General features: G+C 43.0%; 2 protein-coding genes across 5 annotated transcripts in view; one reads left to right on the top strand and one right to left on the bottom strand.

The window, feature by feature from the left end:
• Nucleotides 1–2062, top strand: part of LOC135538662 (protein TANC1-like) — a 293087-nt gene extending 291025 nt beyond the window's left edge. The window contains 1 exon segment of the mRNA XM_064964546.1: nucleotides 1–2062. Within this exon segment, the coding sequence (XP_064820618.1) occupies nucleotides 1–810 (810 nt within the window). The 3' untranslated portion in view covers nucleotides 811–2062.
• LOC135538663 (WD repeat, SAM and U-box domain-containing protein 1-like) lies at nucleotides 2016–24503 on the bottom strand. 4 transcript variants are annotated; one of them, XM_064964547.1, is made up of 12 exons: nucleotides 24430–24502; nucleotides 23768–24187; nucleotides 21891–22078; nucleotides 19526–19612; nucleotides 17625–17718; nucleotides 16929–16962; nucleotides 16716–16756; nucleotides 16513–16619; nucleotides 15768–15794; nucleotides 14407–14592; nucleotides 4178–4312; nucleotides 2016–3121 (listed from the first exon to the last, which is right to left on the bottom strand). In XM_064964547.1, the coding sequence occupies exons 2-12, from the start codon at nucleotides 24163–24165 to the stop codon at nucleotides 2970–2972; spliced, it is 1449 nt and encodes a 482-aa protein (XP_064820619.1). In that variant the 5' UTR covers nucleotides 24166–24187; nucleotides 24430–24502; the 3' UTR covers nucleotides 2016–2969. The 4 variants fall into 4 exon arrangements, with proteins under 4 accessions (XP_064820619.1, XP_064820620.1, XP_064820622.1 ...); XM_064964548.1 differs by lacking the exon at nucleotides 21891–22078 and having other exon boundaries at nucleotides 19557–19612; XM_064964550.1 differs by lacking the exons at nucleotides 2016–3121; nucleotides 4178–4312 and adding an exon at nucleotides 13341–13882 and having other exon boundaries at nucleotides 24430–24503.
• Between the last annotated feature and the right edge of the window lie 1532 nt (nucleotides 24504–26035).

Below are 26035 nucleotides of genomic sequence, written 5' to 3'. Positions count from 1 at the left end.
GCTGCAGGGCCAGGCCAGGAGCGGAGGAAGGAGTGTGTGGGTAACGGGGTCTCCCAGGGGGGAGACGGCAACATCAAGGTGTCCAGCTCCACCAGCTCCCTGGCCTCCAGCAGTAGTCTGTCGGAGAGCAGCAAGCTGCAGGGCCCTGACGTACGCACCAAGACCACCACAGACAAGGCCAAGCAGGGCCAGGGAGGCATGAGCGAGTGGAAACCCAGGCCCTTCATGGGCATCATGGACAAGAAGGCACGCTTTCTTCAGCAGCAGCAACAAATGCAGCGGGAACTACTGCAGCAGGAACAACTGCAGCGAGAACAACTGCAGCGAGAACAACTGCAGCGGCAACAACTGCAGTGGCAACAACTGCAGCGGCAACAACTGCAGCAGCAACAACACCAAGGGCTCCAGAACCACCCAGGCCTACAGCCCGCCACCGGAGCCCTCCGCAGCTGGCAGAGTCACTCCTCTGAGGGATTAGTGTCCCACACCATGTCTGCCATGGGCCTCCAGGCAGCAGGGGTGAACTGTGAGCTACCTTATGCCAAAATAGGGAGCACTTACCATGAGCAGCTCAAAGCTCCATCTCAGGGTGCTATGGGGAGCCAGCAGAATGGAATGCACTCAAAGGAATTTGCAGAGAAGTTGTGCCAAACATCCACCTGTTACAAGGAATCCAAGCCAGCTCTGGCCATGCCGTCACACACTTTTGTGGACAGTAAGCCCAAGCAGCCAAGCTTAGTCCGAGAGAATCCCACCATTCACGTAGCTTCAATGAAACCAAAGCGATCATTCATAGAGTCAAATGTGTAGGAATTTTTATCTCCCCTCTCTCAACACACAGACACATGTGCGTGCATACACAAACAACGAGATACACATGCTGGCACACACCCAAAAACACTTTACACACACACCTTTGCAAAAATTCTAAGTGGAGAGTTTTTTATGGGCTGGTAAAAAATTAAGCAATGTAAGTCGAAACTTTGAAAGAAGTACGCAAACTATGTTTGTTCCCCTTGTGAATATCCGCCACATGGAGCGTTTTGATTGAAGCAGTAACAGAGCAGATGTATTTCTTTCCTACTATTGCGTACAGCTGTTTGCTTCTGTTACAGGATGACATGTTCCCTCTTATTCAGCAAAGCTGGAGACATTGCAGTGACAGCACTTTACGCATTTACATAGGCCTTTAAGTAAAGTGCTTATACAGCATATTATATTACAGTATAATGTTATTACTGAATTGTTCAGTGTTAAGTATAAGACAATATTTGCATCCAAAATGGCACCCTATTCGCTATATACCGTAGTGCACTACTTTTGGTCGACCCTGGTCAAAGTAGTGCACTATATAGGGAATAGGGTGCCATTCTGGACACATACAATGGGATTTGAACTGTGTTCATTATGTCAATGGTGCTGATGACAGAATTACGGAGCTATTTAGAAGAGCTGTAAGGATATGTTTGAGATGGGCATTCCTGTGTTCTAAAAAGGATGTTGTAGATCCTCACATTGTTTATATATAAATATATTTTTTTCCTTCTTTTGAGTGAAGATCAATGTCAGTGTATTGACTTATCTGTATGTTGAGGTTTATTTGATGCACAATTTGGTTCCAACTGTGTTCAAGGTTCTGAAAAATGTATTTGTTTATATGTTTGTACATTCTATAAATTGCCCGATAACGTTAACTAAATCCTCTCTGTATCTGCTTGTCGTTGCTGTCACGTTAATTTATTTAGTGTCTATGGCTTGATTCATTGTAAAAAATATTTTATATAGTTATTTTTGCACAGCTACTAAGACATTTTACAAGTTCAATAATAAGCTCTGTCAAAGTAATATTGGTTTAAGTGCATGCCACAACTTCAATTTATAATAAAGAGTTTAAAAAATAAATATCTATAAACAAAAGGTTTGGGGGAGCATGGTGCCATTGACAATATTTTAATATGTATGTATGTTGAAATGGTTGCCATGTTTCCAGTATTGTGAGCTGTGTTACCCATAATCACATAGTGTAATAGAATATTACTGCCATTCCCAATATAGGGAAATAAAATCCCACCGAGAAAACACTCAGGCCTGCAGGCTGTCATTGTAGCAGGGAACAGGAGGCACAGTTCAACATAGCTCTGGTCCAGGGTGGTAGAGCCCGTTTGAATGCACACTAAACGTCCTGGACCAGAGCAAAGTTAGACAATACATTTTAGAACCACATGTTTATACTGCATATACAGTAAAAACGTCGACTCCAATTTACTTTATTCCCAGAAAATCCTATTGCACAAATGATGTAAAGATCTAGTAATTTACAAGGCACACACAGGCAAACGACATATCATTCATTCATGAATAATCACCCTTGTTTAATCAAAAGTATTTAATAGAACTGTGCAGTGAACTGATTGTCAGTGATTACAAATTTGTCTTGATTCTGAAATGCCCCCTTCGCATTGAGGATTTCAAGTTGAAGGCCGACCACAGTACTTGCAGGCATTGTTTCCAGAAAACAAGATCCCCCATTTATAGTGAATGGGGAAATGGTGAGTTTTGTGGTAATATTTGTGGATATAAAAACCTTTTCCAAACACATTCACGGTACATGATTTCTATTTCACTGGATGTATGTCTTTGAAGCAATTCCTTTAAAATCACACACAGACAAAGTTCTAAGGATCATTTAGTTGCTAATGGTAGCCTGTCGTACCTGGTTGGCCTTCAACTTGAGGTTCTCCATGAGAGGGGGTAGCACTGAGCTTGCCTGCACCATCACTTCCTAGAGTAGCTCAAACTGTGCATGCAATGTTTCCAAAAACTTCATGTAGCAAGATGGCGACATGCTGAAATGACACTTCCTGATCATCAAATGCACCACTGAGTATTCTCATAGGAAACAATTGGGTGACCTCACTTTACAGTCTGCTTCAGAGTAAGGCATTACTGATTACTCGTACACCAATCCATCACTGAGTGGCAGTCCAACGGCCAATAGCGGTCTTCAGGCTTCTGTTGGGCATGACCAGAGTGGTTGGTAAAGGTAGGTTGGTCATGGGACTGGAGCGGTTCTTAGCACTGATCCAACTCTCAATGGCCTTTCTCTCATAGGAATATCCATCTGTTGATTTCAGACACATTTTATACATCAGACATTGACATAATTACTTTTATAGGCTATGTACAGTATAACGTGAGCTGGAGCAGGAAACAGTGCATATTTTTTTAAACAATAACAAATTAGCTACGTTAGCATTGACGAACAAGGACATGTGCAGTTGGAAAGTATTCAGACCCCTTACTTTTTCCATATTTTTGTTACGTTACAGCTTTATTCTAAAATGGATTTTTTTTTAAACAATTCTTAGTCTACACACAATACCTCATAATGACAAAGCGAAAACAGGTTTTTCTAAATGTTTGCAAATGTATTAAAAATAAAAAACAAATACCTTATTTACATAAGTATTCAGACTCTGCTATGAGACTCGATATTGAGCTTAGGTGCATCCTGTTTCCATTGACCATCCTTGATGTCTCTACAACTTTAATGGAGTCTACCTGTGGTAAATTCAGTTGATTGGACATGATTTGGAAAGGCACACACACTCTAAATGTCCTTGAGTGGCCCAGCCAGAGCCCGGACTTGAACCCGATTGAACATTTCTGGAGAGACCTGAAAATAGCTGTGCAGCGACACGCCCCATCCAACCAAACAGAGCTTGAGAGGATCTGCAGAGAAGAATGCGAGAAACTCCCCAAATACAGGTGTGCCAAAGTTTGTAGCGTCATAGCCAAGAAGACTCGAGGCTGTAATTGCTGCCAAAGGTGCTTAAACAAAGTACTGAGTAAAAGGTCTGAATCGTAAATCAGTCTAAAAAAATTCTAAAAACCTGTTTTTGCTTCGTCATTCTGGGGCATTGTGTGTAGATGGAGGGACATTTTTTAGAATAAGGCTGTAATGTAACAAAATGTGTAAAAAGTGAAGCGTTCTGAATATTTTCTGAATGCACCTTATGGTTGCGTTTAGACCGGCAACCCAACTTTTTTCCACTAATTAGTCTTGACAAATCTTTTCAAGTCACATTTTTCAGAGCTGATCGGATTGGTCAAAAGGCCAATTAATGGAAAAAATACACAGCCTGTGAGACAGATGTTTTCATGCCCTCTCCCTCACCTGCAGCAATGACAGGGTCCTTCATCACTTCTCTGGTGATTGGACAGAGGAACTCATCTGGGGCGTCTAGTCCCGTCAACTCTGCCTTCAGAGCTTCCACCTTCCTTAGGACTTTACCACGGAGACCCACCGACTCTAGAAAAACAATGGCAACATACAAAACTATACTGGACAAACATATAAAACGCAACACGTAAAGTGTTGGTCCCATGTTTCAAGAGCTGAAATCAAAGAACCCATAAATGTTCCATATGCACAAAAAAACATATTTCTCTTAAATGTTGTGCACAAATTTGTTTACATCCCTGTTAGTGAGCATTTCTCTTTTGCCAAGATAATCCATCCACCTGACAGGTGTGGCATATCAACAAGCAGATTAAACTGCATGATCATTACACAGGTGCACCTTGTGCGGGGAGCGGGCAATTGTTAAATAAAAAATTTAAATACACAGGTGCAGCTTGTGCTGGAGACTAAAGGCCACTGAAATATGCAGTTTTGTCCCACAACACAATGCCACAGATGTGTCAAGTTGAGGGAGCGTGCAATTGGCATGCTGACTGCAGGAATGTCCACCACAGCTGTTGCCAGAGAATTGAATGTTAATTTCTCTACCATAAGTGTAACCATGCCAGCCCAGGACCTCCACATCCAGCTTCTTCACCTGTAGGATCGTTTGAGACCTGTCACCCAGACAGCTGATGAAACTGAAGAAGAGTATTTCTGTCTGTAATAAAGCCCTTTTGTGAGGGAAAACTCATTCTGATTGTCTGGGCCTGTATAGATAAGTCATATTTATGGTTATTTGTGGTAGTAGTACGTTTCCATAGAAATTATCACAGCATGTGTGTGGACATTGGTGAAGGGTAAAGCCAAACTGAGGAACTGCCAGTGTCAGTGCTTCCATAAACAAGCCCTCATTATCTGTGCTAGGAAACCCAATGACAGCATCTACTGTTCAATAAAATGTGCAATCCTTTCTTCTGGCTTACCCCGATAAGAGACAGATGCATAAATCTGACTGGGATTCTCCTTCACCCATCTTCACAGAAACAAAGGGTAATACTGATGATTCAAAGCCTATAGACAGTTTTAAAGCTCTGCTTTTCAAAAGCAGCAGACAACTGAACGTCATCCCTGAGGATCACTTGAATCTGTTATTGGTGTTGGAACTTGGAATGTTCCACAGGAAGAGAGATGGTTGCCAGAAAGATGTCCGCTATCACTTGGGGCACAGCAAAGTAACCGCTGCTCAATAGAATTGTAACTCCTAAAGCATACAGTTACCCAACGGAATAGGTTTGAATAGTGCATCTCCAGGGCCAGAGAATTGTGGTTTTCCGGTGGGTGCCAGTATGTCGACAGCAGGTACCAGTAGGCCACCTTTATTTAGAGCAGCACGTCACCTTTCTGGCATGGTGAAACAGAGCCCCAGACACAATGACGTCTGCCTCCGTCCGCCTCTTGGCTGCATTGTCGATGATTCAGTTACAGCCTCTGGGGAACAGAACTGAGCTGCAGTTTGAAAACGGCCTCATTGTCAGGCAGTTCGACAAGGTCCGGGATGTATACCAAGGAATGATCATCTCCCAAATCAGACGGTTTTCACTAGATGGTATACAGCTACGGACAGAAGTGACTTTTCGTAGCAGGTTAGGAGAATTAACGTAGCAGGTTAAGATAATTAGGTTAAGGTTAGGAAAAGGGTTAGGGTTAGCTAAAATTGTCCCCGATGCGACCTGAACATACAACATTTTTACCGTAGCTTCATACCATCTAGCAGCAACCCAATCAGACCTCTTCCTGTGGAAGGCCTTGCGTCTACATATGGAATGCTCTGTTTGTTAAATCACAGTTCTGCCAGTGCCTAGTGACTTGGTGCTCAAGGGAAACAGATCTAAACATACACAAACACACACGTGCTCTTAGGCTAGGAACTGACAGAAAACTGTGTTGGTGGCGTGAAAGACAGAAACCCCAGCACCACATGACTTTAGTGTCTCTGTAGAGTTAATTAGCTAGCACCTGCAATCAGGGGCCCCATGAGACTATGGGGAGCAAACTCAACCAATGTGATTGGAGGAAACTCAGTGCAGATGCAGCACTATAGATAGATCGGGCAGTGCAATCACAAAAGGTCAAATCCCAGTGGGGAAAAGTGCTCAATCAAAATGTGTACGTCCAATCAGACTTGCTGAACCCATTAGTCATACAATTAACTAATGCGGATAAGGGAATTGCTCAACTCTGAGCAATATTTACAGTATCCTTCTTTGTGACTGCATTGCAGCAAATGAGGTGACATTCATGATTGCTTGCGAAATACACTTTGTAACTTACCCTCACAGTTTGCATATTGACAATCACAGGACCAAGACTACATTGGGATACATTGACAAACCACCATAAACCTATAATGCAGCGGACTGAGGTTTGCTGTAGATGGGGATTGTTGTACCAGAAAAGCTAGTCCCTAGAGATAATGTCCTACTGTGCTGCACCGAGGTGCTGTTCTCTCTGTGGGCGTGATACAGAATTCACCCTAAACCCCTACAGCAGGGATCATCAACTAGGATTCAGCCGCGGGACAATTTATTTCTTGAGCGGATGGTCAGAGGGCCGGAACATAATTACAAATCATTTGTAGACTTCATATTGACCGCAGGAAGCCAAAACAGATATATTTTACCAAAAAATGTATAATTTCAAACTTTGCTTATATTTCGATACAATTACATAGACAGTATCTTTCTATTATGCGTGGGAATACTTTGGAACAGATTTCCAAAATTAAAATCACTTGGTGTTTTTACTGTCTTTTATGTCCCCCCCCCAAAAAATGGGTGGGGGGGGTTGTCAGTTTTGGAACCCTCCTCTACAGAGATGTGGTGAAGAATCTCATTTATTTCACTGTATCCACAAACAGGATCTTCAGGCAATCCTAATGTAGGTTAGTGTGGACAGCAGAAAGGAAAGGGGATTCATAGCAATGTATTGCTTCCTCAGAAATGATTCATTGGTAATGATTAATACTGATTCAGAAAACTATAGTCTTTATGGCACTATCTATTTCAATCATATCACAGTGAAGACACAGAGTAAACATGTAATTTTCTCTCTAACATTGATTGTTGAGGTAATAGCATGCCATAGAAAATGTAAGATACTAGGTCCTGTCCAAACTATTTTAACATCTAAGGTCATCTGATGGCTGATGGGAAATTGTCTGAAGCTAATTATATAAGCAAGTAATTTCCAATGGGACATTTTGGAAATAGTAATGTCACACCTTGGCAGCCCCAAAGTAGATTACAATTTGATTTGGGGAGCATTGTGGGAATATTAGAAGCCAGATAAAAGCCTCTGTGGCATGTATTCCATTCCAACAGAATTGCACAATCCAGAATAATCCTATGTATCTACTCCTGGGTCCCTTCATTACTAACGAGGAATGGAGATGCCAGGTCACAGGTCAGACACAGGGGCGCCGCATGGCTGGGGGGGGGGGGGAATTGGTACATTTTTTTCAATATTAAATTAATAACCTTTCATCATTAGTATAATAATTTATTTACAATTGTACTAATAAAACTAAATGGTTTCTTTTTCACACCCTCTATTTACATGGTCCTGCCCCCAAACCAGGTGTGAACGGTACTTGCTAGCAGTGAATTGCGAGTGAGGAGTGCCGGTGGAGCATCATGTCTCAACTTCCTAGAGAAAAATCTGGTTTACAAAAACGAAAAGAAAGAAAAGACAGGAGAGAGGAAAGAAAGGGCGACACTGTCACACAATTTTTCACAAAGAAAGATGGGTGTCGTCTGTGACTGGTGAAAATTAACCTGTTAGCAAATAGTGAAATAGGCTACTTTTGATCCCCTAACATTAGTTACATAACATCTTCACAGGGTGTTTACATTTCACTCCTCTTTTAGCCGACATTTAATCATTGCAGGTAAACCTTTAACAAGATATTGATACTAATTGGTGTCAAGCCAAACAGATGCAGCCTCAGGCTCAGCAGCCCTGTCTCCCCATCCCCATACCCCTGAACCAGCCCTGTCTCCCCATCCCCATACCCCTGAACCAGCCCTGTCTCCCCATCCCCATACCCCTGAACCAGCCCTGTCTCCTCATCTCCATACCCCTGAACCAGCCCTGTCTCCTCATCCCCATACCCCTGAACCAGCCCTGTCTCCTCATCTCCATACCCCTGAACCAGCCCTGTCTCCTCATCCCCATACCCCTGAACCAGCCCTGTCATCCCATCCCCATACCCCTGAACCAGCCCTGTCTCCCCATACCCCTGAACAAGCCTTGTCTCCCCATCCCCATACCCCTGAACCAGCCCTGTCATCCCATCTCCATACCCCTGAACCAGCCCTGTCTCCCCATACCCCTGAACCAGCCCTGTCTCCCCATCCCCATACCCCTGAACCAGCCCTGTCTCCTCATCTCCATACCCCTGAACCAGCCCTGTCTCCTCATCCCCATACCCCTGAACCAGCCCTGTCTCCTCATCTCCATACCCCTGAACCAGCCCTGTCTCCTCATCCCCATACCCCTGAACCAGCCCTGTCTCCTCATCCCCATACCCCTGAACCAGCCCTGTCTCCCAACTGAAAAAGAAGGTGAACAGCACTGTGTTGAATGACATGTCAGTTGGCATAGTGCGTGGGAATTTCTTTTTTTATTATTATGAAAAAAATGAAAATGATTCAACCCTTTTTCAATGATAAGAATTCAAACACTAATTATTTTTCCACATAATGATCATTATATGAAACAAAAACAGCCTATAGACTGTATTGGAAGCTGGACAGTTTGAAGCATTGAGTGACTCAGTCTGTATAAGTGACAGCCAATGTTAAAATAATACCTTCAAATCATATGGCCAAGGTAAGTCTCCATGGCTTTGATGCAGACTGAAATATGGTAATTTACTGACATCTAGTGGTGGGAATACGCAACTGTAGGTAATTTGGGTCAATATTCTGCAGTTTTCAGTGCTGCTTAATTTTTTTCCGTGGTGCATGAAGTTGATTTACGTCATTAAAGTAACTGAAATAGCAACTGAAATGTTGATTATGATGTTATTACAAATGGTATTATATTATAAGATATACTATCATTTGCGTCAAGCACACTACAGAGCCAGGACCCTCTTCAAGTGATACAGTTTTGTCAGGGAGGAGTGTGGAAGTGGAGGAAGAGGTGAAAGACAGTGCCGGCAGTACCAATGACCAATCTGTTAGCCACGGCCCGCTAGCTTTCTGAACGCCGTGCCTTCCATTCGCCGAGCACAGTAACGACTACCGAACGGCTCCCCGACTCACCTATTGCTGCTCATTGGACCCTATGATCACTCGGCTACACATGCCTCTCTCTAATGTCAATATGCCTTGTCTTCTGCTGTTCCGGTTAGTTATTATTGTTGTATTTCACTGTAGAGCCCCTAGTCCAGCTCAACATGCCTTGGATAGCTCTTTTGTCACACACCCCACACATGGGGAGACCTCACCTGGCTTAACTGGTGTCTCCAGAGATGCAAGCTCTATCATCGTCAATCAATGCCTAGGTTTACCCCCACTGTACTAACATCCTACCATACACTTGTCTGTACATTATGCCTTGAATCTATTCTACCACGGCCAGAAATCTGCTCCTTTTATTCTCTGTTCGCAACGCACTAGACGACCAGTTCTTATAGCCTTCAGCCGTACCCTTATCCTACTCCTCCTCTGATCCTCTGGTGATGTAGAGGTTAACCCAGGCCCTGTAGCCACCAACTTTACACCTACACCCTAGGCGCTCTCATTTGTTAACTTCGGTAATTGTAAAAGCCTTGGTTTCATGTACGTTAACATCAGAAGCCTTCTCCCTAAATGTGTTTATTTACTGCTTTAGCACACTCCGCCAACCCTGATGTCATCGCCGTGTCTGAATCCTAGCTTAGGAAGGCCATCAAAAATTTAGAAATTTCCATCCCCAACTACAACATTTTACATCAAGATAGAACTGCCAAAGGGGGTGGAGTTGCAATCTACTGCAGAGATAGCCTACAGAGTTCTGTCATACTATCCAGGTCTGTGCCCAAACAGTTCGAGCTTCTACTTTTAAAAATCCACCTTTCCAGAAATAAGTCTCTCACTGTTGCCACTTGTTATAGACCCCCTCAGCCCCCAGCTGTACCCTGGACACCATGTGAATTGATTGCCCCCCATCTATCTTCAGAGTTCATACTGTTAGGTGACCTAACCTGGGATATGCTTAGCACCCCGGCCGTCCTACAATCTAAGCTAGATGCCCTCAATCTCATACAAATTATCAAGGAACCTACCAGGTACAACCATAAATCCGTAAACATGGGCACCCTCATAGATATCATCCTGACCAACCTGCCCTCTAAATACACCTACGCTGTCTTCAACCAGGATCTCAGCGATCACTGCCTCAATGCCTGCGTCCGCGATGGGTCTGTAGTCAAACGACCACCCCTCATCACTGTCAAACGCTCCCTAAAACACCTCAGCGAGCAGGCCTTTCTAATCGACCTGGCCCGGGTATCCTGGAAGGATATTGACCTCATCCCGTCAGTAGAGGATGCCTGGTTGTTCTTTAAAAATGCTTTCCTCACCATATTAAATAAGCATGACCCATTCAAAAAAATGTAGAACTAAGAACAGATATAGCCCTTGGTTCACTCCAGACTTGACTGTCCTTGACCAGCACAAAGACATCCTATGGCATACTGCATTAGCATTGAATAGCCCCCGCGATACGCAACTTTTCAGGAAGTCAGAAAACAATATACACAGTCAGTCAGTTTTCAAACAGAAATTTGCATCCTGTAGCACTAATTCCAAAAGGTTCTGGGACACTGTAAGGTCCATGGAGTATAAGAGCACTTCTTCCCAGCTGTCCCAGCTGTTTCTACGGCTGGCCATGCTTTCCACCTGGCTACCTCTACCCCGGCCAACAGCTATGCACCCCCCGCAGCAACTTGCCCAAGCCCCCCCCACTTCTCCTTCCGCCAAATCCAGATAGGTGATGTTCTGAAAGAGCTGCAAAATCTGGTTTCCTACAAATCAGCTGGGCTAGACAATCTGGACCCTCTCTTTATAAAATTATCTGCCGAAATTGTTGCAACTCCTATTACTAGCCTGTTTAACCTCTCTTTCGTATCGTCTGAGATCCCTAAAGATTGGAAAGCTTCCGCGGTCATCGACCTCTTCAAAGGGGGAGACACTCCAGACCCAAACTGTTATTGACCTATATCCATCCTGCCCTGCCTTTCTAAAGTCTTCAAAAGCCAAGTTAACAAACAGATCACCGACCATTTCGAATCCCACCATGTCTTCTCCACTATGCAATCTGGTTTCCGAGCTGGTCATGGGTGCACCTCAGCCACACTCAAGGTCCTAAAATATATCATAAACGCCATAGATAAAAGACAGTACTGTGCAGCCGTTTTTAATCGACCTGGCCAAGGCTTTCGACTCTGTCAATCACTGCATTCTTATCGGCAGACTCCATAGCCTTGGTTTCTCAAGTGACTGCCTCGCCTGGTTCACCAACTACTTCTCAGATAGAGTTCAGAGTGTCAAATCGGAGGGCCTGTTGTCCAGACCTCTGGCAGTCTCTGGGGGTGCCACAGGGTTCAATTCCCAGGCCGACTCTTTTCTCTGTATATATCAATGATATCGCTCTTGCTGCTGGTGATTCTCTGATCCACCTCTACGCAGACAAAACCATTCTGTATACATCTGGCCCTTCCTTGGACACTGTGCTAACAAACCTCCAAACAAGCTTCAATGCCATACAACACTACTTCCGTGGCCTCCAACTGCGCTTAAATGCTAGCAAAACTAAATGCATGCTCTACAACAGATTGCTGCCCGCACCCACCCGCCCGCCTAGCATCACTACTCTGGACGGTTCTGACTTAGAATATGTGGACAACTACAAATACCTAGGTGTCTGGTTAGACTGAAAACTCTCCTTCCAGACTCACATTAAGCATCTCCAATACAAAATGAAATCTTGAATCGGCTTCCTATTTTGCAACAAAGCCTCCTTCACTCATGCTGTCAAACATACCCTCGTAAAACTGACTATCCTACCGATCCTTGACTTCGGGCGATGTCATTTACAAAATAACCTCCAACACTCTACTCAGACTACATCCATTTTGCTATCACAGTGCCATCCGTTTTGTCACCAAAGCCCCATATACTACCCACCACTGCGACCTGTATGCTCTTGTTGGCTGGCCCTCGCTTCATATTTGCTGCCAAACCCACTGGCTAAACGGTCATCTTTGCTAGGTAAAGTCCTGCCTTATCTCAGCTCACCGGTCACCATAGCAACAACCACCCATAGCGCGCTCCAGCAGGTATATTTCACTGGTCATCCCCAAAGCCAACTCCTCCTTTGGTCGCCTTTCCTTACAGTTCTCTGCTGCCAATGACTGGACACATATCTCCCTCTCTAACTTTATGCATCAGTTGTCAGAGCAGCTTACCGATCACTGTACCTGTACACAGCCCATCTGTAAATAGCATACCCAACTACCTCATCCCCATATTGTTTTTTTTGTTGATCTTTTGCACCCCATTATCTCTACTTGCACATCATCATCATCTGCACATCTATCTATACCTTTACCTCAATAATCTTACTAAATTTGCACACACTGACATATATTTTTATATTGTGTTATTGACTGTACGTTTGTTTATCCCATGTGTAACTCTGTGTTGTTTGTGTTCCACTGCTTTGCTTTATCTTGGCCAGGTCGCAGTTGTAAATGAGAACTTGTAATCAACTGGCCTACTTGGTTAAATAAAGGTGAAATAAAAAAATAAAAAATGTTTTTTAAATGCAGATGATGAGAATAGAGAGAAGGTGCAACAGAAAGAGACAGACAAAGTGAGGATGTTGAAAAACAAGCTGATCAGTGACTTTGCTAGCAAGAAGGCTCACTCTTGGCGAGTAAGGCTGAGCACGGGCCAGTGATAACTGTTAAATGGCATGGCTATGGATATCGGATCACTACACACGATGCCCACAGGCATGATAATGTTAATTTACTTGAATTGAAGAGGTTAATGTATATTTAAGTTATATTTATTTTAAATTATTCATTCAAGTTAAGAGAACTTTCCATTCAAGAGTTGTACCATTAACATTACATTACAGACTGTAAAAGATAGCCTTTAGCACATTTCTAATAGAGGGTATCAGTCTTGCATCAAATAGTGAATTCCACTGAATGCAGAATGTTGCGTGCAGGTCTGCACAGTGTTATATTTTCACAGCTGACTGTCAGTAAATATCGTACAGTAAATATTAGACTAAAAGAGACTTGCAAGCCTGCAAAATTAGAGTTATTTAAAGCGTTGAATGGGTTGATTGGGCTCTGGAGGTGTGTGGTTACAGCAATTGCGCAGGGTTGGTGTGGCCTGTGGTGGTGGGGCCCAATGTGATATCTTTTCATGGGGCCCAAAAACCCTGGCGGGGCCCCTGGTTAGACATGCCTGGGATCTGTGTATTATGTTGTAGGTAGGGTGGCAAAAGGGTTTTACAGAAATCATAGTTGGAGGATTCTGGATGTCCTGATCCTGGGAATCTTCCAACCCGCAGTGTTTCCCCGCTGCACCACTGTTAAACTGTTGCCACACCCACATTCTTTACTAAATTAATCTGGATGGAAAAACACATTCAGTGTAAATTTAAATGACTAGAAGCAGTCAGAAAGTTTGTAGAAAATATCATTTACATGCATATCTATTTACGTTAGATATATATAATCTTTGAGATCTACAAATCACCAGAATAAAAGCTTAAAACGATTAAACCAATAAATAAATTGAATTTCCGAGTACTTTTGGCATGGCTGGATTACCAACCGAGCACGCAGAGCACGCAGAGCACATGCTTAGGGTCCCTGATTAGGGTCCCCATTGATTTGGTTACAATGTTTGTGCATAAGAATACAGAATTAGCCATTGCGAAAATGTGCAGAACTGCAGGAAATTAGCTTTCACGCTGCAACATTTCCTGTCAGCTCTTCTCAAACTCCTACAACAAAAAGTATCCTCCCCATACCCCAACTTCGCAACAAAAATATATAGGAGAAACACTGAACCCGGGTTTCTGGAAAATCTGGTAATTTGGGGAACGTTACCAGAATTTTGCAACCCCAGTTGTGAATTCCATGTCCTTACCGATGCTCAGCTCTGAGGTCAGGGTCTCCTTGGTCAGACAGAGCAGCTCAGGCCCGTCTATGTTATTGGTTGTGAAGGTTGTGACCAGTTCCTCCAGACCCTCCTCACTCAGCCAGGCCAACACATCCTCCTCGGACCAGTCGCTCACCAGCAGCCTGGAGTGACCTGACAGCTTCCTTCCTGCTCCTGTGGGACACACACAAACACAGGAAGAGAGGAAGGGCCTTCCCACATGCCCCCTCCTCGAGTCCTTCACCCCCGCCGTCTCCTCCAATACTACTTATCAGATCCCTACAAACACATACCACACATTCCACACAAAGAAGACCCTCTATCGGTGCTGATAGCAAATGACCAACCAGTGATTCCTAACCTGTCACCAAACTATACATCCTCTTTTTATCAACAGTGCTTTAAATCACATTTGCATGCCCTGGGAATATTTATCAGCTTCGGAGCCTCCCTCCCCCCGACAAGGTTGTGTCTTTCTGGCCTTTGCAGACAAACTGTTCGTCAGAGGCAACCTTCACATGACATTGTGCGAGCGGCTATCATTTTTCATGTATCGCCAAGATAAAACGCACAGTGTTGTGTACCGCGCTTGCTAATGACACCACGTAGGAAATGTAAAGCATGGAGTGTTTATCATTAAGCAGCTGAGTTATATTTCACATTAACGTGGCATTGTTCGCTTTTCCTCACCTCTCTCGATCCCTTCACGTCACTCTCCATCTCTCGCTATCCCAGTCATTCACAATCGTTTCCTTGCCCCTCAGGCCAAAATACCACCACCACTGACTTCCCCACTGAATTTCCCTCTCAGAAGCATACATGTGGATGGAGGCTTAATGATGTTATGTGAAACGGCACCAACACTATCAACTGAAACGCACTAGAACAGTAAGTGGCCTCTTATCAAATCTGCCTGCACTGTACGGTAACACCTCCCCTTTCACAGTCCCACAGAGATGGGAATCTGAGCCTGCATCCCAAATGGCACCCTACGGACCTAGTCAAACGTAGTGCACTCTATTTGGGACTCAGGGGAAGGAGGGTTTTTTTTATTTGGAAAGGTTCCACTCTTGAACTGGCACCTCCTCGTCATCTGTCACTTTACAAGTCATCATCGTTTATTTTAATGCATCCTCCAGACATCTCATCCATTTATTGGTCCAGCATCTGGCTCCAGCTCCCCTACGTACAGATCTAGAATCAGCTCCCCTAATCCTAACCCCATTAGTGGGGTAAATGCTAAACTAACCAAAGATCAGCATTTATGGCCAGTATCTGGAGACTTCTGCTCCTGACCGTCCCATCGTGCACTGGAACGATTGAGAAGACATTTCCCTGTGTGTTCTTACCTTGGCACGAGGGGTTCCTGGGTTGAGCTAGAAGTCACAAGAAAACACAAGATGAATCACTTTCAAAGGAGATTGTGTACACAGAGCAAGAGGGAGAGCTTGGAATGTGCTCCGTCAACGTGCCTACTCTCAGAAGGAAACCCTCTGTTGAATAGTCTAGTCTAGCTTGGCCCCCTGATGTCTGCAGACACGGCTTCATTTCCTGAGTGTTTACGTGTTTAAGACATTTCACCTGATTTATCTCTGTCTCTCCATTGGGCCCTCTGCAAGGGTGGCACTGTGGGGCTTAGAGGTTAGACAAGGTCATTATGGATCGCATCACCTAGGTTCAAAGCCAGCCTGCTAATGACCATTAAAGGGGGAATAAAATAATAATTCTACTTCCTATTCATCATCTCCAGCACCACCCAAACATCAAATATTTTGTAGTAAAAAATATAGAACATAAGTGTTTCCAATGACATCATGGGTGTGCATCATGTGATGTTAACCAACTGCATACAAATTGTCTAGAAACTGGTTGATGATGTCATTGGAAACACTTATCTTCCTCGATATTTTTTTACTTTTAGTCTGGCCCTGTCAGCAGATCAGGCACAGTACTCCTCCTCCAGCTCTCCCAGAGGAGCTTCTCCCGCTGGGGTTACATTCACACTACACTCCCTGTGGAACTGGCTGCCTGGCTTACACAAAATGGCTGCTGGGCTTTGATTGGTACATTAGAGTACAACAGGCTACTACCTACCCTGCCCACTATCTCTATCTGCTATCCTCCACACGTTGACCTTCTTGTCCATGGAGCCAGTAGCAATCCAGGGCAGGGTTGGAGAGAAGGCACAGGCTGTCACAAAGCTAAGAGAGGGAGGCACAGGAATTCAGTGTCTTTGATGCATACAATTCCAGAGAGTTATCAAACGTCAGAGAGTAACAGGCAGGTCATGCTGGTACCTCTCATGCCGTTTCAAAGTGTGAAGGAGGACTCCATCGCTCTACAAAGGAAGAGATGAACAAACATTGACAAAGAAGAATGTCTGGCATTTCTCACTGATTAGAGACTGTGATTTGTACACGGGAAGCAGTGGTGTTAGTGTGGACGGATACATCTGTTTTTAAAAGCAAAACAACTTACTAAGACCACACCCAAGATTGTGTTTTACATACCGCATTGTACACGGTCACCGTTTTATCCACTGAGCTGTTGAAGAACACGTAAGAGTGATTACATGTATTTCTTTTTCTCAACAGCTCATCAGTACAAGATACAAACAAATTGTATTTTCCCATTATGTGCAGAAATTAAGCAAAAACTGCTACTTTACTAAACAAACACGAGCATGAATGAGATTGAAGCCTCACTCACAGAGCAGAATGTTGTAACAGAGTAGAGAGTAGAGACCCCTAGTGGTACAATAGGATAACAGCAGTATTTAAAAGCAGCAGTTTCTACCTGATTATACCAACAGAGGCTTATTCCTACTGAATAGAATTATTTGATCACACCTTACATTACAGTGATGCTATTACTGTAATTATTCCTGTAAGTACCCTAGAGTAGCATTAAGGCTATGCCAAAATGAGTGTTAGGGTAGTCCCCACTGGGTACAGACATCAAAGCATATTCCACGTTGGTTGAAAGTAATGTCATTGAAATGATGTGGAAACAACGTTGATTCAACCAGTGTGTGCCAAGTGGGTCTGGTCTAAGGCGTACGTGCGGCTTGTGTTAGGATAGCTCTGGTCCAGGGTGTTCATGCAGCTCGCCATCCGCACAAAACGCCCTGGACCAGAGCTATGGTTAGGGTTAAGGGTCATGAGAGGACGAACATCAGAGCATACATGGAGGACGGACGGTCTTACCCTGAGACAAGCAGCTCACCATCAGAAGAGAAGGCACAGGAGAGCACAGGGGCCGACTGACCAGTCAGAGTGTGGAGCAGCTTCATCTCACATGCTGGGAATCAATAACACACAAAGACCTCATGTAGAGAAGACCTCGCACCCACTGGCTGTGTGTCACACTGACCACCCCTCTGACCATCCCTGGAACCCTTCCCATGACCACAAACACAGTTGGATTAACAACTGACTGTTCATTTAGGATTTAGCCACCCACACACACCCACCCCCACACACACACACACCCCCCCACACACACACACTACATTCCAATTCAGTAATGCCACATTGTGTTTGCAGGTTGACAACTGAGCACTGTGGTAAGGCTGTTGTCCCTTTTCAAATTCATCTTATCTACATGACATTCTTTCCCTTCTGGCAAGTCATTCAAAATCTCTAATTGCTTCTTTTTAATTGAGCCTTTACAGGCTGAGTAAGTAGTGATGGCCATGTGGCTATTAAAATTCACAGTGAATGAAGAGATAAAGATAGAAATGTTTTTTTTATTTCTAAAACACACCAACAACAAAAAACCCCGCTACAGGACAATTAAGGAGGAAACGCATGAATAATAACACATCAGCTGATGTAGGACAATGACCCAACACACCTCCAGGCTGTGTAAGAACACAGGAAGCAGAAGCAGAATGCCAGTTGAATTGAAAGGTTACTGACACAAAAGAGAACTGAAAAATGATGACAAATTCCACCCATGCGGCTAAGCCCATCTGCAAAGGACAATTTCCTGTGAATGTGGAACAATAACCAGGCGAGGCACAGCACCAGGGCCTGTACTTTGCAGCAGGCGGCCTATTCTGCAGCCTGTGAAAGGTACGTGCTCTCTGGTTTCATTCCCTGTGTTTCTGTGTGCTCCCTTCAGGTGTCCTGTGTCTGCTGCTCTAGGACAAAGGCACCACAACACATCCATGTGGAACACCACTCTGGACACACGGCTCACCCAGGAACAGCTGTTTCGGATGATCCCCTCATGTGTAGTTCCCACCGTGAAGCATGGAGGAGGTGGTGTGGTGTGGTGTGGGGTGGTGACACTGTCTGTGATTTTATGGCATGCTTAACCAGCATGGCTACCACAGCATTCTGCAGTGATATGCCATCACATCTGGTTTGGGTTTAGTGGGACTGAAATGTGTTTTTCAATAGGACAATGACCCAACACACCTCCAGGCTGTGTAAGAGCTACTTGACCAAGGAGGAGGGTGATGGAGTGTTGCATCAGATAACCTGGCCTGCACAATCACCCGACCTCAACCCAATTGAGATGCTTTGGGATGAGTTGGACCGCAGAGTGAAGGAAAAGCATCCAACAAGTGCTCAGCATGTGTAGGAACTCCTTCAAGACTGTTGGAAAAGCATTCCAGGTGAAGCTGGTTGAGAGAATGCCAAGAGTGTGCAAAGCTGTCATCAAGGAAAAGGGTGGCTACGTTTTTGGTTACTACATAATTCCATGTGTGTTATTTCATAGTTTTGATGTCTTCACAATGTAGAAAATAGTAAAAATAAAGAAAAACTTTTGAATGAGTAGGTGTGTCCAAACTTGACTGGTACTGTATATATACAGATATACACACACATCTAGAACAGAGACCAGCATATTGGACTCTTTAACTAGTATGTGTTGAAAATACCATAAACAGACTTTAAACAAAGTTTGGATACATATATTAAAATGTTCATATGGAAAGGTACTGATGCGCACTGATGCGGTTTGTTCTAAACTAATGCAATTATTTTATTCAGTTCAGATAATTCAAGGTTGTTGATGCTGCTCCCTATCTTTTCGAGAGAGAGAGAAGAAAGGAGAGAGAGAGAGACTGGGGTGAATGGAAGCCAGGCCAGCTTACCTGCTGCACCATGCTGAGATACGATCCATACCTTCAGTTGACTGTCCTGTCCACAGGAGGCCAATCGAAACTCGACCGAACTGAAATCTGTGGAGCAGAGGAACAAACGCGGCACATTGGCCCTCCTTCAGAATAATAATATTAACTTGTTTACAAACCAGGCAATAAACATCATAATAAAACCCCATCACAATAGGAGGACACAAATGGTTGTTGCCTATCATTTGAAGTGCTGGGCAACATTGATAATACATTTCAGGCAATTTCTAGAATTCAACTCTGACAATCTTAAATAGATTGCATTGATAATAGGAACTCATGTTAATGATTGATTAAAGAGTAAATAAATGTTTCACCAGTTTAATAAATGATTAGCTGAGAGCGGGTGGAACATCTAAAAAGACTGTAGGAAATAAATACAAATACTGATCTACAGTGTCTTCAGAAAGTATTCATACCCATTGACTCATTCCACATTGTGTTGTGTTACAGCCCGAATTCAAAATCAATAAATATATTTTTTTCCCCTCACTCATTTACACACCCCGTAATGACAAAGTGAAAAAATGTTTTTTTGCCATTTTTGAAAATTTACAAAAAATGTCATATAGAAATATCTCATTTACATAAGTATTCAAACCCTTGAATCAATACAGTACATGTTAGAATTACATTAGGCAGTAATTACAGCTGTGAGTCTTTCTGGGTAAGTCTAAGAGCTTTGCAAACCTGGAATGTACAATATTTCACAATATTCTTTAAAAAATGATTCAAGCTCAAGTTGGTTGGTGGTCATTGCTAGATAGCCATTTTCAAGTCCTGCCATAGATTTTTAAGCCGATTTAAATCAAAACTTTAACTAGGACACTCAGGAACATTCAATGTTGTCTTGGTAAGCAACATTCAATGTTGTCTTGGTAAGCCTTGTATTTTAGGTTATTGTACTGCTGCAAAGGTGAATTTGTCTCCCAGTGTCTGTTGGAAAGCAGACTGAACCAGGTTTTCCTCTAGGATTTTGCCTGTGCTTAGCTCTATTACATTTATTTTTATCCTAAACAAACTCCCTAGTACTTGCTGATGACAAGCATACCCATAACATGATGCAGCGACCACCATGCTTGAAAATGTGTGTGGTACTTAGTGATGAGTTGTGTTGATTTGTCCCAAACATAATGCTTTGAATTCAAGACCAAGTTAATTTCTTTGCCACATTTTTTGCAGTTTTACTTTAGTGCCTTGTTGCAAACACGATGCATGTTTTGGACTATTTTGATTCTGTAAAGGCTTTCTTCTTTTTACTCTGTCATTTAGGTTAGTATTGTGGAGTAACTACAATGTTGTTGATCCATCTTCAGTTTTCTCCTATCACAGCCTTTAACAACTCTATAACTGTTTTAAAGTTAGTTGGAGGTTGGAGACATATCTCCCTCACTAACATTAAGCGTCAGCTGTCAGAGCAGCTTACCAATCGCTGCAGCTGTACACAGCCCATCTGTAAATAAATCCAACCAACTACCGACCTCATCAGTATTTGTACTTGCACATCCTCATCTGCACATCTATCACTCTATCAATTGCTAAATTGTAATTACTTTGCCACTATTGGCCTATTTATTGCCTCACCTCCTTACTTCACTGTATACAGATTTTTCTATTGTGTTATGGACTGTACGTTATCCATGTCCTGTGTTGTTGTTTTTGTCGCACTGCTTTGCTTTATCTTGGCCACGTCGCAGTTGTAAATGAGACTTCAACTGGCCTACCTGGTAAAAAGCCTCCACAATCAACCGATCTCAACCCAATTGAGATGGTTTGGGATGAGTTGGACCGCAGAGTGAAGGAAAAACCCGGGCCAAAACCAGGCGACACTTGGCCAATTGTTCACCGCCCTATGGGACTCCCAATCACGGCTTGATGTGATGCAGCCTGGATTCGAACCAGGTACTGCAGTGACACCTCTTGCACTGAAATGCAGTGTCTTAGACAACTACGCCACTCTGGAGCCTAGTATATGTGGGAACTCCTGTTGGAAAAGCATTCCAGGTGAAGCTGGTTGAGAAAATGTGGCTACTTTGAATAATCTAAAATGTATTTTGATTTGTTGAACACTTTTTGTCACTCCATGATTCCATATGTGTTATTTCATAGTTTTGATGTCTTCACTATTGTTATACAATGTAGAAAATAGTCAAAATAAAGAAAAACCCATGAATGAGTAAGTGTGTCCAAACTTTTGACCGGTACTGTATGTGTGTTTTTTCCTTACACATGATACCTCAACTGGGCACTATCCCAATGTGTTGAAGAGAACAGTGACTCAATGAGAGGATCGGGGAATGAGGTAACTATGCTGCGCTCATCTTACCAATGTCAAACTGGGGTGCAAAATGGCAGCAGGCCACCCCCATATCATGGGCATCCCTCTCTGCATAGAGCTGCTTCATGTCCAAATCCCACACTTTGATATCTCCAGATGTACATCCTGTCACAAACATCTGACCACATGGAGTGAAGCAGCACGCCATCACCGTGGCCTCTGTCACGGCCTTAGATCTGGGAAGTTGAACATTGGAATATGACGTACCATTTTAAAAGAGTAGGCCTATATACACTTATTAGGTTGGAGAAATGAGGACAAGCAATACAATGCTTTATTCAAGATTGGACACACCAACTTCAAAAGTTTGGACACACCTACTCATTTAAGGATTTTTCTTTATTTTACTATTTTCTGCATTGTAGAATAATAGTGAAGACATCAAAACTATGAAATAACACATATGGAATCATGTAGTAACCAAAACAAGTGTTAAACAAATCAAAATGTAGATTATTCCAATTAGACACCCATTTCCTTGATGGCAGCTTTGCGCACACTTGCCATTTTCTCAACCAGCTTCACCTGGAATGCTTTTCCAACAGTCTTGAAGGAGTTCCCACAAATGCTGAGAATTTATTGGCTGCTTTTCCTTCATTCTGCGGTCCAACTCATCCCAAATCATCTTAATTGGGTTGAGGTCGGGTGATTGTGGAGGCCATGTCATCTGATGCAACACTCCATCACTCTCCTTCTTGGTCAAATAGCCCTTACACAACCTGGAGGTGTGTTGGGTCATTGTCCTGTTGAAAAAAATATATAGTCCTACTAAGCCCAAACCAGATGTAATGGACTATCGCTGCAGAATGCTGTGGTATCTATGATGGCTAATTGTGCCTTAAATTCTAAATAAATCACTGACACTGTCAACAGCAAAGCACCCCCACACCATCACACCTCCTCCACCATGCTCCACGGTGGGAACCACACATGCAGAGATCATTGTTCACCTACTCTGCATCTCACAAAAGACACAGCGGATGGAACCAAAAATCTCCAATATGGACTCATCAGACCAAAGGACAGATTTCTACAGGTCTAATGTCCATTGCTTGTGTTTCTTGGCCCAAGCAAGTCTCATTTTTATTGGTGTCCTTTAGTGGTGTTTTTTTTTTCAGCAATTCGACCATGAAGGCCTGGTTCACGCAGTCTCTCCTGAACAGTTGATGTTGAGATGTGTCTGTTACTTGAACTCAATGAATAATTAATTTGGGCTGCAATCTGTGGGGCAGTTAACTCTAATAAACATATCCTCTACAGCAGAGGTAACTCTGGGTCTTCTTTTCCTGTGGCGGTCCTCATGAGAGCCAGTTTCATCATAGCGCTTGATGGTTTTTGCAACTGCACTAGAAGAGACCTTCAAAGTTCTTGACATTTTCCGGATTAACTGACCTTCATGTCTTAAAGTAATGGACTGTTGTTTCTCTTTGCTTATTTGAGCTGATCATGCCATAATATGGACTTGGTCTTTTACCACATAGGGCTATCCCCACCTACCTTGTCACAACCACAACGGATTGGCTCAAACGCATTAAGAAGGAAAGACATTCCACAAATTAACTATTAACAAGGCACACCTGTTCATTACAATGCATTCCAGGTGACTACCTCATGAAGGTGGCTAAGAGAATGCCAAGTGTGCAAAGCTGTCAACAAGGCAAAGGGTGGCCACTTTGAAGAATCTCAAATATATTTTTTTGGTAACTACATGATTCTATATGTGTTATTTCATAGTTTTGATGTCTTCACTATTATTCTACAATGTAGAAAATACTAAAAATAAAGAAAAACCTTTGAATGAGTATGTGTCCAAACTTGACTGGTGCAATGCAATATAGGGATTTGTCTCATGATCTATAACCTACTTGCATAATTTCTTAGAGTGGAAATCCCAAAGGGCCAAGGTTCCATCTGATGCCCCTGACAGCAGGAGAGAGGAGTCGGGAGACAGTGAGCACACCCTGACTGGGCTGCCTCCAGGATGTTCAAATTTCGTCTTTACCTCACCTGTCGCCATACTCCAAATGATAGTTAAAGCGTCTGTGGAACAGGTGAACAAGTAGGTGCCACATACACTGAAACAGCAGCAGTGAACTCCATAGCGATGGCCTGACAGAGGCGAAAAAGGCAACTCCGAGAAGTCATTGGTGTTATAGATGCGTATGGTCTTATCCCCGGAGCAAGTCGCCAGTAGTGTGGGGGAGAACGCGCACCAATATACTTCATCTCGATGGTCCTGGAGCGTGCAGATTAATGACACCATTTTGTCACGGCAGATGCTCTTCCTGTAAATAAAAGTGAACAACCTTAGTTTACACTAGGTGGCGCAAAACACCCAGGCATTAACGGAACCGAAATTCTGTATGTATATCACTGGATATAGAATAATACACCAAAATCAGGTAGGTAGGTAGGTAGGTACTACTTTCATGTGTGCAGGTGTTAAATCAGACAAAGGCGTTTTGTTACTGATATTGTAAATATTGCCAAATCTAAAATTATGAATCTTTGAAAACAACAGTCTTACCTTTCTTTACCTGTTATCAGCCGACCTTGTACTGTTGGTGACAGGTGGCGTTTACCTTTTGTACACAATAAACCTGATGACCGATTGCTCAACACGTGACATTGGATGTTGTTATATGACACTGGAAAATGTCCTTGTATTTACGAACATGTTTCTCAAAATATCCAATTTACTCTTTCGAGGTAGAAAGGAGTTGGTGCACTTAATAAAATAAAAAAGCAGAGATATAGTAGTTATTTTAGCTCACTTTAATCCATTGTACAGGATGCGGGCAGGTGACTGACGTTTCGACGTCAAGAGTGACTTGAGCCATTGCACTTAATCTCCTATTTATAGTGTAGTGGCCCATTGAGACAGTGTAAGAAAATAAAATGTTTCAAGGTAAATGGCAAATTATAGAACAAAATAATACGAGAAACAGAGTCTCGTTAATCAATAGGCCTTGTCGATACTAATACACTGAACAAAAATATAAATGCACCAAGTATTGGTCCCATGTTTCATGAGTTGAAATAAAATAATCCAGAAATTGTCAATACACACTCAAATGTTGTGCACATTTTTTTTTACATCCTTGTTAGTGAACACTTCTCCTTTGCCAAGGTAATCCATCCACCTGACAGGAGTGACATATCAAAAAGCTGATTAAACAGCATGATCATTATTACACACGTGCATCTTGTGCTGGGGACAAAATGCAACTCTAAAATGAGCAGTTTTGTCACGCCACAGATGTCTCAAGTGTTGAAGGAGTGTGCAATTGGCATGCTGACTGCAGGAATGTCCTTACCAGAGAACTGAATGTTAATTTCTTAACCATAAGCCGCCTCCAACAATGTTAAATAATTTGACAGTACGTCCAACAGGCCTCTCAACCGCAGTTTGTTGATGTCAAGGTTGTGAACAGAGTGCCCCATGGTGGCAGTGGGGTTATGGTATGGGCAGGCAGAAGCTACTGAGAACTGCAATTGCATTTTATCAATGGCAATTTGAATGCAGAGATACAGTGACAAGATCCTGAGGCCCATTGTTGTGCCATTCTTCCGTCACCATCATCTCATGTCTCAGCATAATGTTGATCATTCCTAAAATCTGAAAATGTCAAAAGTTCAATGGCCTGCATACTCACCAGACATGTCATCAATTGAGCATGTTTGGGGTGCTCTGGATCGACATGTACGACAGCGTGTTCTAGTTCCAGCCCATGTCCAGCAATTTCACACAGTTATTGAAGAGTGGGACAACATTCCACAGGCCACAATCAACAGCCTGATCAACTCAATGTGAAGCTGTCACGCTGTATGAGGCAAATGTCGGTCACACCACATACTGACTGGTTTTATGATCCATGCACCTACCTTGTCTTATCTGTGACCAATAGATGCATATCTGTATTCCCAGTCATATAAAGTCCATAGATTTAGGCCTAATGAATTGATTTCAATTGACTGATTTCCTTATATGAATTGTAACTCAGTAAAATCTTTCAAATTGTTGTGTTCATATTTTTGCTCAGCAAACATAGGTTGTGATAATTGGGTGTCTGACTCTGGAGACAGAGTCCCCAAAAAATCAAATCTCTGCTTTTTTTTTGTTGAGTGCTCCA

The sequence above is a fragment of the Oncorhynchus masou genome, unplaced genomic scaffold (genome assembly GCF_036934945.1).
Source record: "Oncorhynchus masou masou isolate Uvic2021 unplaced genomic scaffold, UVic_Omas_1.1 unplaced_scaffold_16___fragment_2___debris, whole genome shotgun sequence".
Taxonomy (NCBI): Eukaryota; Metazoa; Chordata; class Actinopteri; order Salmoniformes; family Salmonidae; genus Oncorhynchus; species Oncorhynchus masou.
The sequence above is the reverse complement of the archived record's forward strand: the minus strand, read 5'-3'. Positions and strand labels throughout refer to the sequence as shown.

Excerpts from the sequence above, each read along its gene's own strand:
- LOC135538663 (XM_064964547.1), bottom strand. The coding sequence starts at position 24,165 with ATGGTGTCATTAATCTGCACGCTCCAGGACCATCGAGATGAAGTATAT. Across the intron at positions 19,613-21,890 it reads TGCACCCCAGTTTGACATTG|ATTTCAGTTCGGTCGAGTTT; the intron begins GTAAGATGAGCG and ends TCTGCTCCACAG. Across the intron at positions 16,963-17,624 it reads GGTGAGCTGCTTGTCTCAGG|CTCAGTGGATAAAACGGTGA; the intron begins GTAAGACCGTCC and ends GTTCTTCAACAG.